The 14,345-nt window shown below is 47.5% G+C and overlaps 5 protein-coding genes across 5 annotated transcripts; 1 reads left to right on the top strand and 4 right to left on the bottom strand.

Moving 5' to 3' along the window:
* Positions 1-47: 47 nt before the first annotated feature.
* Positions 48-916, top strand: N7518_000655 (uncharacterized protein; the record flags this gene model as incomplete). The annotated part of the gene is made up of 5 exons (XM_057181583.1): positions 48-260; positions 312-350; positions 408-441; positions 577-677; positions 749-916. 5 exons carry the CDS (start codon positions 48-50, stop codon positions 914-916), a joined length of 555 nt encoding a protein of 184 aa, XP_057046933.1.
* Positions 917-5,241: 4,325 nt separating this feature from the next.
* On the bottom strand, positions 5,242-5,583 carry N7518_000654 (uncharacterized protein; the record flags this gene model as incomplete). Its single annotated transcript, XM_057181582.1, has 1 exon — positions 5,242-5,583. One exon carries the CDS (start codon positions 5,581-5,583, stop codon positions 5,242-5,244), a length of 342 nt encoding a protein of 113 aa, XP_057046932.1.
* Positions 5,584-5,820: 237 nt separating this feature from the next.
* On the bottom strand, positions 5,821-7,110 carry N7518_000653 (HNH endonuclease signature motif containing protein; the record flags this gene model as incomplete). The annotated part of the gene is made up of 4 exons (XM_057181581.1): positions 5,821-6,135; positions 6,198-6,365; positions 6,416-6,702; positions 6,750-7,110. The coding sequence occupies 4 exons, from the start codon at positions 7,108-7,110 to the stop codon at positions 5,821-5,823; spliced, it is 1,131 nt and encodes a 376-aa protein (XP_057046931.1).
* Positions 7,111-8,228: 1,118 nt separating this feature from the next.
* On the bottom strand, positions 8,229-8,498 carry N7518_000652 (SNF2-like protein; the record flags this gene model as incomplete). The annotated part of the gene is made up of 1 exon (XM_057181580.1): positions 8,229-8,498. The coding sequence occupies one exon, from the start codon at positions 8,496-8,498 to the stop codon at positions 8,229-8,231; it is 270 nt and encodes an 89-aa protein (XP_057046930.1).
* A 48-nt stretch (positions 8,499-8,546) lies between these two features.
* N7518_000651 (uncharacterized protein) lies at positions 8,547-13,280 on the bottom strand (the record flags this gene model as incomplete). The annotated part of the gene is made up of 6 exons (XM_057181579.1): positions 8,547-9,170; positions 9,255-9,924; positions 9,985-10,406; positions 10,467-11,327; positions 11,386-13,155; positions 13,179-13,280. 6 exons carry the CDS (start codon positions 13,278-13,280, stop codon positions 8,547-8,549), a joined length of 4,449 nt encoding a protein of 1,482 aa, XP_057046929.1.
* Between the last annotated feature and the right edge of the window lie 1,065 nt (positions 13,281-14,345).

Raw genomic sequence — 14,345 nt, 5'->3', positions numbered from 1 at the left:
GAGAGCACGGCTCGACGCAGAGATTCGGCTGGTAATGGTCACAAACAATGTTTTGGCCTGTCAGATGTTCATCAAAACGATTCCGGGATTATCAGATCACCGGGCGGCGTTTGGTGGCAGAACCCCCACCGCTCTGGGGGGCGATGCGTGGCTCCGATCGACCTAGGCTCGGAGCTACAGACTCGCCGTTTAATCGTCCCTGTCCTGCCTTATTTCCCTTCTACCCTATTTCCAAAGCCGAGAGGTTTCTAGCAAATATGGTGAGCAATCTGTCTCAGAATTGGTGGCCAGCTGCTAACGGTGAACAACAGTCGGCTCAGAACTCCGCGGGCATTCAGACCCTCCTCGATGTAGGTCTTCGTTGTATGTTGAGCGCATCGTGGAGATACTAACCATGGGACTGCTAGGCCGAGAGAGAGGCCCAGAAGATTGTGCAGAAAGGTAAGTGTCTTACCCCTCATCGCTGCCTATCACAAACACTAATACGTCACGTTACATTTAGCCAGAGAGTGTACGCAATACAAACTTACCTGTCGTCATTCGCACCATCGAACTAATTATTTCGCAACTCTACAGACCGTACCCAGCGTATAAGGGATGCCAAGTCAGAGGCCCAGAAGGAGATCGAAGAATACAAGAAGCAGAAGGAAGAGGAGTACAAGAAGTTCGAGACCGAGGTGAGATACAATTCCTAAATGGCGGTCATAACAAGAGGCATCCACAGTGCTAATTTGACTGGTCTCACTAGCACTCAAGCGGATACAAGGTAGCCGAGGCCGAGGCCGACAAGGAAGGCGAGGTCAAGCTCCAGGAGATCAAGGAAGCCGGCAAGAAGCACGGCGAGAAAGTGGTCGCAAATCTCATTCGTGTGACGACCGACGTCAAGCCCGAGGTGCCTGAGAATATCAAGGCATAATGTAGATACTCTCGGTTATCTTTTCTTTCGTCGCGTGAATGCGCTTGCGTGTCTGTTCATCGATATCCAATTGTCGGACAATATCAATTTCTTTTTGGCTTAACCCTGTGTATGATGTGGATGGATTCTGGATCGCTCGTTTTGGAATACGCATGTCGTATTCCTATCCCATGGTGTCCCTGAAATTTTGGCTTGACTCTAGGCTTTTCGGTTGACAGCACGTCTAGGTTTCACCACAACACAGAGAGCTATGCCTAGGCAAACAGCTCACCAGTATACTAAGCCATACAACACACCTTGATATTCGTATCTGTATTACGGGACGGCAACAAGAGGCGCAGGGTGACTCAATGCGCTGTCCAAACGTCTGGACAGGTATCAGCACTCATCCCTGTTGAATGGATCCTTGAGCGACGAGTTACTGCTGGTAACACATTCTGGCACTAGTGGCACTGTTGGTTTTAAGGAGTGTCTGTCCCAATATCAGAATAGTGTATAATTAGCGTTTGAGATTTGTCTCTTAGGCCTTGAAATGTTTGATTATATTCTGAATTATTCCGGCGCGAAAAGAGGCCTATCCTAATGAATCAAGCCCTGAATTTCTAGCTGATAACACATATCTTTCTCTTTACATAGGTACATATATAGGCTACGCTCTTGGTGGAAGAACACACTGGTGAATAGTGTTAAACAGTGGGAAATGGCGGGTGGGAAGCCGAAGTAGGAAGTAGGTGTCGACCAGAAATGAACCCATTAGACCCCCTAATATCACCTTGGTTTTTGTTATGCGGACACTTCGATCCGGCAGATCAGTAACTCAGTAACTCAGTAACTTCGCTTAACTTCAGGGTGAGTACGGTCTTGTACGGTCTTCGAATAGATCGATCCTTGCATCTCTAGTTGATTTCTATAAATCTGGCATCCATACGTAGCTAGTAAATAGTGATGATTTCAAATTTCAAATTTAATCAATACAATATCTCTTTGCAGTTAAAAGATCATTAAGAGTAAATTAAAAGTGTTCCGATCAAATATTGATCTATATTAATTGAACCATGGACGAGGCTGTTGATTTTGTAGAGAGAGTATCTAAGTACTGACCAATAATCATGAACTGATTTTTAGTTGATTGATCTCCGCTGTTTCACCACCATTTTACTATGATTAGCCCGATTTTTTTGACAGCCGAGCTTATTTAAACCTTACTAAGTTTTTTTTTAGGTCTCAATCTTAAAAGTATATGAAAGACCAGAGAAAACATCGGATTTATTTCATTTTCGGTTCTATGGATTTTTATTTTTGCTTTTCTTGGTTCGCATTCCTTCTTTTCCTAGAATCTTGGCAGCCTAAGTAGTTGTTTCCTAGAGTATAGTAGCGGCGAGGTACCGCCGACTAAGAGGGCAACGGTACTTATTTTTCTATATAAAAGCTATACCATATTACGCCATTTCTATCAACTACCTCAAGTAGAGAACTCGGTATTATTCTTTAGAAATATCTAATTATCAGTTTAGTAAGTAATATTTCTATAGATTATTATATATCTAAAGAGAACCTATGGCTATTCGGTCGGATTCTCTACTATTATACCTATTTAATAAAGCTAGGTCACTACGGAACCTTTACCTATATATTAAAAGTTTATTATATCAACTAGTAATAATAGTATATAGACTGTTACGTGCCAGGTTCTTTTAATGGAAGAAGTGCATTGCTAAACGAATATCAAGTATGGAGAAAGAAAAGAAAAGAAAACAAAACGTAAAATAACAAATGGGTCTTTATACCCCTTCGGGGGCAAAGCCCTATCCTCGCTTAACCTAGAAGGAAGGTACGATTACTTGCGTAAACGAGAAGGAACGACCAACGGTACAATCCTAAACGGGAAGGTACGAGTTCTACAAGTGCTAATCGTGATATAACCCCTGGGTAAGAATACATTTAGTCCCTAAATGCTAGCTTCTTATTATCTATATGGTTGTCTAATATCCGATTATCCCACGTGGCCTCGATCTATTCTTATAGATATATCGGCGGTCTAGGCTTCGCTAGATAGGGATTCGAGAGCAACCACCAGGGGAACAGATTAACTTTACCCCGGACTACAGCCAAATCCAACCGGAGAGAATTGCTCTTGCCAAACTTGAATTTCAAAATCGAGACGTCGATAAGATTAATGACGCCCCGTTAATACAAGACCGGATCAAGTCTCTGGACTCCTCTCCTATCTCTATCCCTCCTATTATCACTATGGGTAGGGTTAAGGAATTCGACCCCTATACACCGCACTCGCATATGCGAACTCAAGGCTATTCGCTGGTCCTACCGTCAGATCCATGAGCGCTTTTCGCATATCAGTCTATCCATGATTAAATACACAGTGCTTACAGAGCATAAGCGCGTCAACAATGCATCATAACCTCGAAATGCGAAGATCTACTCGCAGACGTCGATTGGAAGGTTAAGAACGGTTAATTTAAAGGCTTCTACATGCTGAAGGTATGCGGCAATAGCGAGCGTCAAAGACAGCTGTAAAGGCTGTCTAGTGGGGCAATGCCAGTTGATCAGGTAGAGAGTTTGGTAACAAAAGAGTAGCGTAATGGAAGCGAAACAATAATGTGTCAATTGGCATGTACTAATAACACAAAACTGAATCTTGGAGAGCTTCAGACAGGGGACTCAAAGAAGGGCTTAAATCAGTCCCGATCGCGGCCTGATCGGAGCCGACATCCACGTCGGACTCCGGGCCAAGACGGCCGGGATAAGGGTCCAAGACGGTTCTGAGGACTGAGGGATTCTGCCGGGGTCAAAGGACTCTCGTCATTCTGACCGTTCAATAAGGTGGCCTCCACACTTCGACGTTCTAATATACCAGCCAGACTACAATTCTGAAAAGTCGCAAGAATCTTTGAGTAATCTTACACTTAGGGCCTTAATCGCCTAGCGGCGATTTAAGGTTCATATATAGGTCAATGCCGTTATAGTTATCCAACCATCACTTGCGTAATAAGGCCATATCCCTAGGGCTGACCGTAAGAGGGCTCAGGTGATCAACAAGACGTCCGACGAGACTACATTAGTATATGAAGAGCGATATCATTTAAAATAGCAGTGATATTAGGCGATTTTTAGGATCTACTACGCAACACAGAACAAGCGCTTTTCGACACGCCTCTCCACTATATTGACATAGTATCCGAACAACATTGGCGTCGAGGCCATCCTATTGAGTTATTGCATTCCATTCCAAGTGACAGCCTGTGTCGGGATTTAATTTTTCCATTTCTACGCTCTGGCGGAACTTAGTGGGCCTTGGGAACGAATGAGCATGCTGAACCACGAATGCTTTTGCTCGCAGTGTGCAGCAATCCTATCCCACACCTGGAGGCTCTCTTCCCGACGCGCGCACCTTCCTCCAAGGTAACCGAATTACTACCTTACTACCCACCCTGTGATTTTGAAACCTTATCCCCTCCTACTTTTCTTGCTGTATCTTCACAGTTTCTCTCTCTCTCAATTTCCGCAGAACCTGTGACGAATCTTATGTGGTGATGTTTGATGCCTGTGTTGATGCCTGCTGCCGCAGGCATCCTTTATGTATTTAGATCGTCTCTCATTCTCTCACACACTCTCTCTGCTGTTGCGGCCAACCTGCAGAAGCAAACACGACTTTTCCGTATGTTAATTTGCCTTATTTGAATTACCGATACATTCCCTCCTGAACAACCCCCCGCCCCGCCCCTTCCCCCCTAAGACCAAATCCAAATTCCTTTTCAATATCCTCTCAACCACAAAGCCATTCTCAGAAAGCATCTCTCAGAGCCCCACCACAAGAACCGCCCTGTATGAAACCGCGCACAACCCACACCTTCCCGCCCGGCGCGAGGAACCACTGCATGGTGCGCGCGAGGTTCTTCTGCTGCGAGCGAAACTCTCCGCTACTATGATCTGGGTAAACGAGCCCTTGTATTGCTGTGTGAAGGAGTCGGTCAGTTCGCCCTTATGCGTGGGGGTGGGCGGAGATCTTGGTGCTTGGTGCTCGGTTGCAGAGGTTGTAGTCCATGTTGAACGCTATTGCGCCTGAGAGGGCGGGCGAGGGGCGGTCTGTTGCCACGACGGTGGATGCTTTGGCTAGGGCGCAGATTAGGGAGGGGAGAGCGGCGTCTACATTGTATCAAGTGTGAGCCTGACGATCAAGGATTCTGGAGGGATTTGTATACTAGTACGAAAGATAGTAGTAACTCATCAGCGCCCAGCTCAAGCACACTCTCACCCTTGACACTCTACGTCTCGTGAATCCTCTTTCCACGCATTCGTCTTAGGACTCATCTGAGTACTGGAATCGGCATCTTCCACACCTCGGCGACAACCATCGTCGCGCTGCAAAGCAGATGGGCGAATAACTTCCGCCCCACCTCCAACTTATTCAGCCCATCTGTCTTCTCCAACCCGGCTGCAGTCTCCTCGGTGCGCTTCTCGGCCTGGCCTGGGTAGGTTGGGACCATGATTTCGAGATCTCCATAGCGCGGGGACGAGTAGAGGTGCTGGGCGGTGCCGCCGTGGAAAAAGGGCGCGTCATCTGGAGGGAGATGTGGAAGGAAAGCGCCTTGCCTTCCAAGGCACGGTGGGTGGGAGTGTCGGCACACGTCCGCAGGGACGATCATCATTTTAGATCATCTCAATCGAAGCTGCACTTCATCCATTCTCATTCTCAGGTCACTTGTTTCTCTATAGAGCAGTGTCAAAGGAAAAGCGAGAAGAGTGACAGCCGGGAAAAGCTCAACCGAGTTGGCGACAATGATTCTGCACCCCGCAGGGAACCTGGTCTAGCGCCGAGTCCATCCCCTGTTCAGGGCTTCGTGCCACGACTCGATGGGTTCTAGCCAAACCATACGGCTTGCAGCTTAAACTGTGACAGATTCCCAGACCGCGTATCGAAGCAAAGACCCCAGATCAGTAGTACCATCACGAGCTAAGACTGAACCAGTCTTAAGTTCCTTTAAACGGTCAAGAGTTTTATCAATGACCTCGCCCATCCCACTCGCGTGGAAAAATTTCGCAAGTCGATAGTGACAGTTTAACAAGACCGGGTGTGGAAGACGGGACTCTGACTCAGGCTGGGATGCATCTACGAAAGTGACCTGGTGGGGGAGGAATGGGTTCATTTCGGTGGGGAAGCGCTTGAAGGTGACGAAGTTGTACGTATGCGGAGCGTTGGCCTAAGTCGATAATTAGTCCTAAACGAACCCTTCCACTTTCCAGGGCTAGAACACAGACGCACGATCGGCTCGAAGGCACATCGGAAGCGACCGAATGCGCGGTGGATAGAATGGTGAAGCGTGAGGCCATTCTCGATCTCATTGATTCTGGAATTTCGCATGATTGTGCGTATCTCAGGGAAACATCGGTAGAGGGTTTCCCACATATTCGAGATGGTGCTTGCACCTTTCTGCTCTAATTAGTATGTAGTCTTCAACAAGAAGGCTCTAGGAAAAGTACCATGGGGTCGTAGCTTGCAAACCAAACAAACGACCAGGGAATGATATGCGCAGCTTCGAGATCCCCCTGTAGAACATCCTCCGCCGACCCTGTTTCTTCCGCCTTGTCGAACGATATGGCTTTTGTCACCACACAACGATCTCTATCACGTTCGAGACAGCCTTTGCGGAAATCCGAATCTCGCACTTGCGGCTCCTCAATCACCTCATACACGGCTTGAGCATTCTCACGTCTTTTTTGATGCGGTGAGTCAACAGGGGCAGGTGTTTTTCCGCCAGACGCTTTAACTATGCGAGGTCAGTCACATATTCACGCCAAGTTTGCATGGACTTACTCGGTTGGAGGAGACAAGTGCGAATATTCTCATAGGTAGCCAGGAGCATCTCGTCAGATTCCGCATCGAGAATATCGTGCGCGATAGAGTCTCTTCCTCCTGGCGGAAGCCAGTCAAGCAGCCCCCCAAAGCAGTCTTGCAGCTTTTCGGATTCCTTTGTGACCTCGTATCGACTGAGTCGTTCATGCGTGCGAGCTTTAAGATCATTCCAGCCATCTTCGGTCTTCTCGACCTCAGTCTGAGCGAAGCTAGGCTCTGAACAAAATGTCCCTTGGGACGGAGAGATTCGACGCGGTTGGCGGGGGCGGGTTGAGGAGCGGGGCGGTGGGGGTGGACATGATTCGTGCTTGCGCTTAGGCATTGTTAGGGGTTGCAGAGGACAAGGATGTAGTGTCAAGAGGTGTTCGAGGGATAGCAACACTGCAGTTAAGCCTTAAAGACTATTAAATGCGTTCGTGAAAAGAAGTCTTCTGCATTGGGCCGTTAGGGGCAAGAGCTGTCCCATTGGTCTCAGGAGGGCAAAGCGGTAAAAAATAAACTTTGGAAAATAATATTTAAAATAAGAAAGCTTGGCAGTATGACATAAATAGCAAGCGGTGTACCCATATACTTAGAAGACGGGAGCAATGAGCAGCTTGGAGTCTGATTGCTTCTTTGTTTTCCCCCCACATTCTCTGAGCCTTCTCTAACTAGTCCTCTTGTATTAATTTAATAAGCGAAACTCAACCCGTCATAGACAGAATTTATGGCACTTTGATCCTCCGTACGCAAAACGGTGGTTCACCCCTGATCTCAAATCTCAGCAAAAGGAGGTAAACTATACGCGACGCAAATGGCAAGAGAGCTGCGCAGAGATAAGGCGACTATTAGGCAACTAGATCACAGTAATCTTTCTAACGCGGGTTGAGCAGGAGAATTGTTCACCCGAGCCGGCATTGTCCCATTCCCTATTTTCCAAGCGGTATACAGAATATACGCCCGCCGGTAGACGATCGGTAGAAGGGCGCATAAAGCAATACAAGGGTATAATAAATATTATGACAACGCCAATCACACTCCATGTTCTATGAATACTTTTACCGGGATAAGTTTATAATGATACACATGCTTGATTAATGCTTCTGATTTCTTCATTCTCGGGGATATACAAAGTAACGTTACTAGTTGACAGACCGAAATCTGTCGGGGCCAATGCCCACGACGATGATACTACCAACCTCCTTCCATCCAGCAGAAAGACTAAAATACTTTTTTTTTTCTTTCTTCCTTCAATAGCCATCGTGAACTTCCTCACGTGCCAACCCATATCAGATGGTTCTGTTTGTTTCCCCAACTCCCGATTAAAGCAAAAAGCAAAGGGTATCCGCAGGTCCATATTCCCTTCCCTATTACCTTATAACGAGGCACTCCTATCTTTATAAGTTAGTTTTAATGCCCTAATGAAAATGTACTTTGGTCTTACCTGCTCTAACCATCATTCTACCTTGCCGGCCGCGTAATCCGAGCTCGAATTTGTTCCTTAAACTCTTCATCTTGCTGCTCCCCATCCCGCTCGAAGAGTTCCCCAAGCCGGCCCAGTTGACCGGTACTGACTTTATCATACTTGATATGTATGCTCGTCCTAAGGTGCAGTACCTTAACACCACGAATGCGATTGTATACTAACCGCAGAGCAATCATAAAAATCTTCGGATTGTCCAGGTCTTCTATTTGCCATTCCTTATCATAGGGTAAGCTTAGAAGAGCCATCTGGTAATAGACTTGGTCGCTGGGCTGCGTTCTTTCTGCGAATTTCTCCTAGGTCTTCGCATTGTGCCATCGCTCGATGTCTCGCGCTCGTTCGATCTCTTCGCGTTGTGCAAAAGTAAGCTTATCTGTATCGTCAAGGTCAAGAGACTCTTTATCTTTACTGGCATCATTTTTAATATGGTCATCCTCATTCGGCTGTTCTGCGTCAATATATTCATTGTCCGAGGCATTCACTTCATCGTCCGAGGCATTGTATTTAGCGTCCGAGGCATTCTCTTCATCGTCGGGGGCACTGTGTTCAGTATCATCATCGCTAACAATAGCGTAGTTGAAGACTGGTCTTTTGCGAGTGTTAGCCTCCTTCTGGGCTAATCGTTCGTCCGAGCGTTCCGATTGCCTGTCCTTAAGGTACTGAGCAAGACTTTGATCCATCTGTAGTTCAGCGGCGGATTTTTGCTGCAAGAGTACTTTCCCATCCTGGCTCTCATGACATCGGTTGACATCTGACTGGATCCATTTGAGTTCTTTGAGCATCAATGATCGAAATCCAGGGTCCTGCCTATTGATGGCGAGTTGGAGACAGGCCTTTTCGGCTTGCTTTGAGTCCCTAAACTGGTCGTGTGAGTTTGCGGTAGCCACTCGCACCACAGTTAACGGGAACTCAGACGTTATCTATAGAGTCAGTAAACGCAGAACCTCAATTTGGAGTTAGGGGTAGAGGTGTATGACTAAGGATAAAAGTGATTTTCAACATACACGGAGAGCACGCCCGGCTGCCTGGGCCTCTTGGGCCCAGCTACGACCGGGGGATGTCAGGATGACCCTATTACAGGCGTGGTGAAGATTCAGGCCCACTGAGCCCATGTCATACGTTGTGATAAGCACTCGTAATGTGCTTTGGGGGTCGTTGAATTCGTTCACCATGGTATCACGCTCGCTCGGCTCAAGAGCCGAATGCAACGTTCGAGCGTCAACCAGAGCAGCACGCAGAACCACCTCCGCATACCATGCATTAAGTGGACAAGAGTCGACGATCAAGACTTTTTGATGGTGACCAAACCTGCTTTTGTCCACCTCTTCGAATACCTTTCGGTCCAGGAGCTGTTGGAAGATCAGTCTTAGCCGTGGCGAGCCATGAACTAAGAACTTAATCAAGTCATCCGCGGAGTGAATGGCGCAGTCGGTATCTTCCTTCGTCACCATATAAACCCATTCGGCAGCAATATTTTCCTGTCGCCATTCGTGCAAGGTGGCCACATGCGTGTTCGAGTCGCCGAGTTCCAATTTCGCGTTCAGGATGGCAAGAGTAGTTGAGAAGTTCGCAATTGCAAGCTTGCGCAGTGACTTTGTGGCGGCTATGAATTTGGATTTGACCCGCTGTCCAGGATTGGCGGTCCTTTCTATTGCGGTTTCAACAATGTACTCCCTAAATGATAATTGTTAGCATACATATCCAAGATATAGGGGGGTTGTGAGTCGAACTTACTCCGCAGCTTTAGCGTGGAAAGCCTGATACACCATTTTCTCTTCTGTAGACAGCTCCACATCTGCGGTTCTGAAGGTGATGGTTTTGAACATGTCTTTCATGGCAATAGAAGGGCCTGAAGAATTTGGCAAACATGACCCTGGCGATCTTTGGATTGCAATTAGGTTCAAAACAAACCCAAAGTAATCGGCCTCCATCGGGAGGGTCTCACGGTGGCGTATCAGATCATTCAGGACTGTAGCATCAAGCAGCATCAAGCGGAGTGGGGAAGTTTTGTGGATTTCCTTCAACTCCCGCTTTTTATTTTTTGAAGATTTTGCACGTAGTTGATCATACTCTGCTTTGACGGTAGGGTCTTGGCAAGCTTGCGACAAGCACTGCAAACCGCGAACGCCTATCAAGTCAATAAGTCCTATTAGATCCTATAAATTGGTTAGAAGGGCCCCCCCACAATTGTGCTTTTGTATAGAATGGATACTTACCCGAATTGAGTTGAACATAGGGGTTGCGGTTGCAAAGATAAGGGCTCTAGGCTTTTGCATCTTGAGAATAGATGCAATTGCTGTTTGCTTGTTTTTGACGCGATGGGCCTCGTCAGCAATAACCAGGCCGAAACGATTGTCATGACGCGTAGTCCAATAATCCCCGTCCTTTTTCGTAATCACCCAAGATGTTCGTCTGATATGCGTTTCATATGAGGTGATAATCAGGATTTTTCGCGCGTCTGGGTTGGTCTTGTCAAGAATGTACCTCAGGTTCTGAGGGAAACTCAAATTCCACATTTGATGGACGGTCAGTCTGCTCCCAAGCATCTGTTCTTTCAGGACAGGATCTTCGTATGAGAGAATTGGCACAAGGCCATCCCAATCACGCCTGACTTCCTGTAGCCACTGACTGACAAGAGGGGCAGGGACAAGTAGTAACATTGGCATATTCTCAGTGCCCAGAATTGAAAATATCAACGCTGCCAACAGACATTGCTTGGTCTTTCCAAAGCCTGTTCCATCAGCAAGAATGGCCCCGTGTGTCTGTAAATCTTCGAGCTTTGTTGCGGCATGTTCTGCAAGGTCGAGTTGCTCGAGTGTCCATCCCACATCGGGGCATCTCTCAAATAACTTTGCAGCGTCAATTTTGCCCAGGAGCTTGAGGACAATCCCGATGGCTCCGGTTATCTGGTAGTTGTAAAAAGTACTCTTGGTATGGTTGCTCAAAATTAGGGAGCGGTATCGTCCCTCATTTCTATGCAACTCACACACAAGAAGGGAAAGACACAGGTCTAGCGGTGGCCCACAGCGATCTTGATTTCCTGAGAAGGCGCGCTGCAGGACGGAGTAGTCATTGTCCTGATTGAAGTAAGAATGTTAGCCCACCCAAAAAGTACATTTGGTCCACGTATCTTACCGAGTAAATGACTTGGTCCTCACTGTCCCTGTGTGCCTGCTGCTGAGCTTGTTCCACACTGGCCATTTCTTCTTTTGTGGCCAGCAGGGTTTTTGGCATGTTTACTAGCTTCGGCTTGCCGGCCTTAAGGCCAGCAAGTAAATTCGAAACAAGCTGCTTTTGCCACTCCCGGCGCCCGGACACCGTGTTAACATCGTGTCCGTTGTACCAGAGGATTTGGTCTGCTAAAGAATCACACTCCTTAGGTTGAAGTGTGGTATCCTTTTGGGATGAGCTCAGGATCCTGGAGACAACAGTTTCATCCAGCTGCCGTGGACCCTGTGATCCAGCTTCCGCTTCTGCCATCAAGGCTTCTTCAATGACTCTCGGCATTATACCCTCCTCATACATTTCCTCATCGTCGGGCTCGTTTGCACTGAGGATAATGTCCAATCTGAAGTCGGAAATCAAAGGGTCCATCATCGTGGACCTGATCAAATCCCATTCATCCCTCAAAATATCGCGGGACAAATCCTCGTCATCAATGGGAGATGTGTGTCTCATTTTCACTGAGTATAAATCGAGTCCGAGTTGACGGCAATTGTAAATAGCCCGAAGGTAATCGCGGAACATTGCCACAGTAGTGAATGCACGCGTCTCCTTGTTCACCTTCAGTACTTCGGAGGGGATGGTTAACCCCTTCTCCTCGGCCTGTGTGAGAGTTAACTCGAGGTCCTCTCGTCCTGGGAAGCGTTTGTTGCGGTGCCAATGTGCGGTGATTTTGATTGGGTGGTAATTTTCGTGTGTCTTGTGAGGGCCGAGGGCTGATTTCACAACTTCTTTTGGGGCTCTCATCCATGGTGGCAGATTTTCGTCCTGTACGACGGCGGCCTTCTTCATTGCTTCCACGCTCTCCACACGACTCCATACGTTTGCCGTGTGAAAGAGCCAGGAGAAGTAGCGAAACAGCTCCCAGGAGCGGTTGAGAAGCTCAAGTCTTGTCTCCCCAAATTCTGGGTGATAAGTGATGGATACACGGGGGACCGGGGTTTGAGCATCTGCGCTGGGAAATTTGAAATCTGGGTTCTCCTTTGTGAACTTATCCTGGGAGCACTTGGTCTCCTGGATGTTCTTAGCGTCCGACCACACAGCGTATTTCGATTCAGTGACATGCGCTAGGCGAATGCACACCCAAGCCACACGCTTCTGCTTTTGGGCTTTCGTGAAGTCCGGGCTAGCGTTTTCGGGGACGGCGAAGTTCTCTGATACACCGGTACTGATGCTGGACAAATTGTCCCACTGCTCGTCAGCAAGTCGAAAAACACCCTTCTTCTGCATTTTCTTGGCATCCTTGTCAAATATGTGCCAGAGACTCAGGATTGGCCAGGAGATTATGAATCTCCGAAGCTCCTCAACCTTTTGGAAACCGAGGTATCCGGCGAGAAGCGTCTCTCTGCCTTCTGTTTTGACCCATCCTTGGCGGTTATGTCGCACTGGGAGAGCCTCCTCTAGAGCGTTGTTGGTTTTGGTGCGGGTCTTCTTCGATGGTGCCTGCATATTGTTAGAGATCCAACCGCGATAGTACTTTTGAGATCTAACCTCCTTTGGGGCGGCGGCTGCGCTGCCCTTGGGCTGAGCCTGAGCCGGGGTCTTCTTCGACGGTGTTTGTTTTGGGGCGGCTGCACTACCCTTGGGCTGAGCCTGAGCCAGGGTTTTCTTCGACGGTGTTTGTTTTGGGGCGGCTGCACTACCCTTGGGTTGAGCCTGAGCCGGGGTCTTCTTCGACGGTGCCTATATATTGTTAGAGATCCAACCGCGATAGTACTTTTGAGATCTAACCTCCTTTGGGGCGGCAGCTGCGCTGCCCTTGGGCTGAGCCTTTGTGAGAATCCTCTTTTTAGATTCTTCCTGCTCATGGTTAGATTGGGACCATCTATAATTGTACTTTTGAGACCTGACCTTTTGGATGGGGGTTGCGGCACGCTTCTGTAATAGGGATCATATCAGCAACTATTCAACATTCCTCTGGGAAGAAAAGTACTTTTCTAGTTGAGTGTTCTATGATAGCCGTCCTTGAAAAGCCAGGCAGCTTGATCTGGGTGAAAAACCCCGAGCCCGAGATGTGTCGTTCGAAATTGAAGCATGCAATAAATGGCGATAAGTGAAAGAGGGTGGACAGCGGGAGTAGGACGAGGATGAAAATGAACCTATGATATAGGTCGGCTTTAAGAGTCAGCACTCAGATCTGAGCGATGGTATGACCAGGGTGTAGTACAAATTTGTATAGGAGATTGGGCAAAGTGCAGTTGAAAGAGAAGGACAATGTGAAGTATCGAAGAGTATAGATAGAGGAAGTAGGAATAAACCTATGCTCTAGCTAGGCTTTGAGAGTCAGCACTTAGATCTGAGCGATAGTATGACCAGGGTATAGTACAAATTTATATGGGAGATTGGGCAAAGTGCAGTTGAAAGAAGAGTGGAGTGTAATCTCAGAAGATGAATTTGAAACATAATATACCTATCGACTATACACTGGTTGTTAAAGATTCAGCGATCAACCCTGATAGGTGAAGTTCTGAAGTCATAGGGTTGAGATGGTTAAGTGGAGGGAAAAAGTGCCGTAAGAGATGGGCCAATCTGATGCTGCAGTTTAAAGAGTCAGTGATCAATCTTGAGAGGTGAAGTGCCAAACTCATATGGTCGAACTGATTGAGGGAAGGGCAAAAGCGCCTTGGTAGAAAGGCCTATTTAATGCCAGACTCGTAAGGGCAGTACTTCTCTTCAACGCAACACCCGTAATTCGGAAAATCAGATTTAGGATAGGAGTGGCGCATAGAGGATGCACGAGTGCGAGACGACCTAGTCTGTCTCACGCGCAGAAAATTGCGTGGCTGGGACCATTTACCCAAAAGAAGGATTTATGGAGAGTTCCATACCCACGGCATCCCCGCCTGCTTCGCGGAAGATACTTTTGCGGAGGC

The sequence above is a fragment of the Penicillium psychrosexuale genome (assembly GCF_028828465.1).
Source record: "Penicillium psychrosexuale strain IBT 29551 chromosome Unknown utg000001l, whole genome shotgun sequence".
Lineage (NCBI taxonomy): Eukaryota > Fungi > Ascomycota > Eurotiomycetes > Eurotiales > Aspergillaceae > Penicillium > Penicillium psychrosexuale.
The sequence above is the reverse complement of the archived record's forward strand: the minus strand, read 5'-3'. Positions and strand labels throughout refer to the sequence as shown.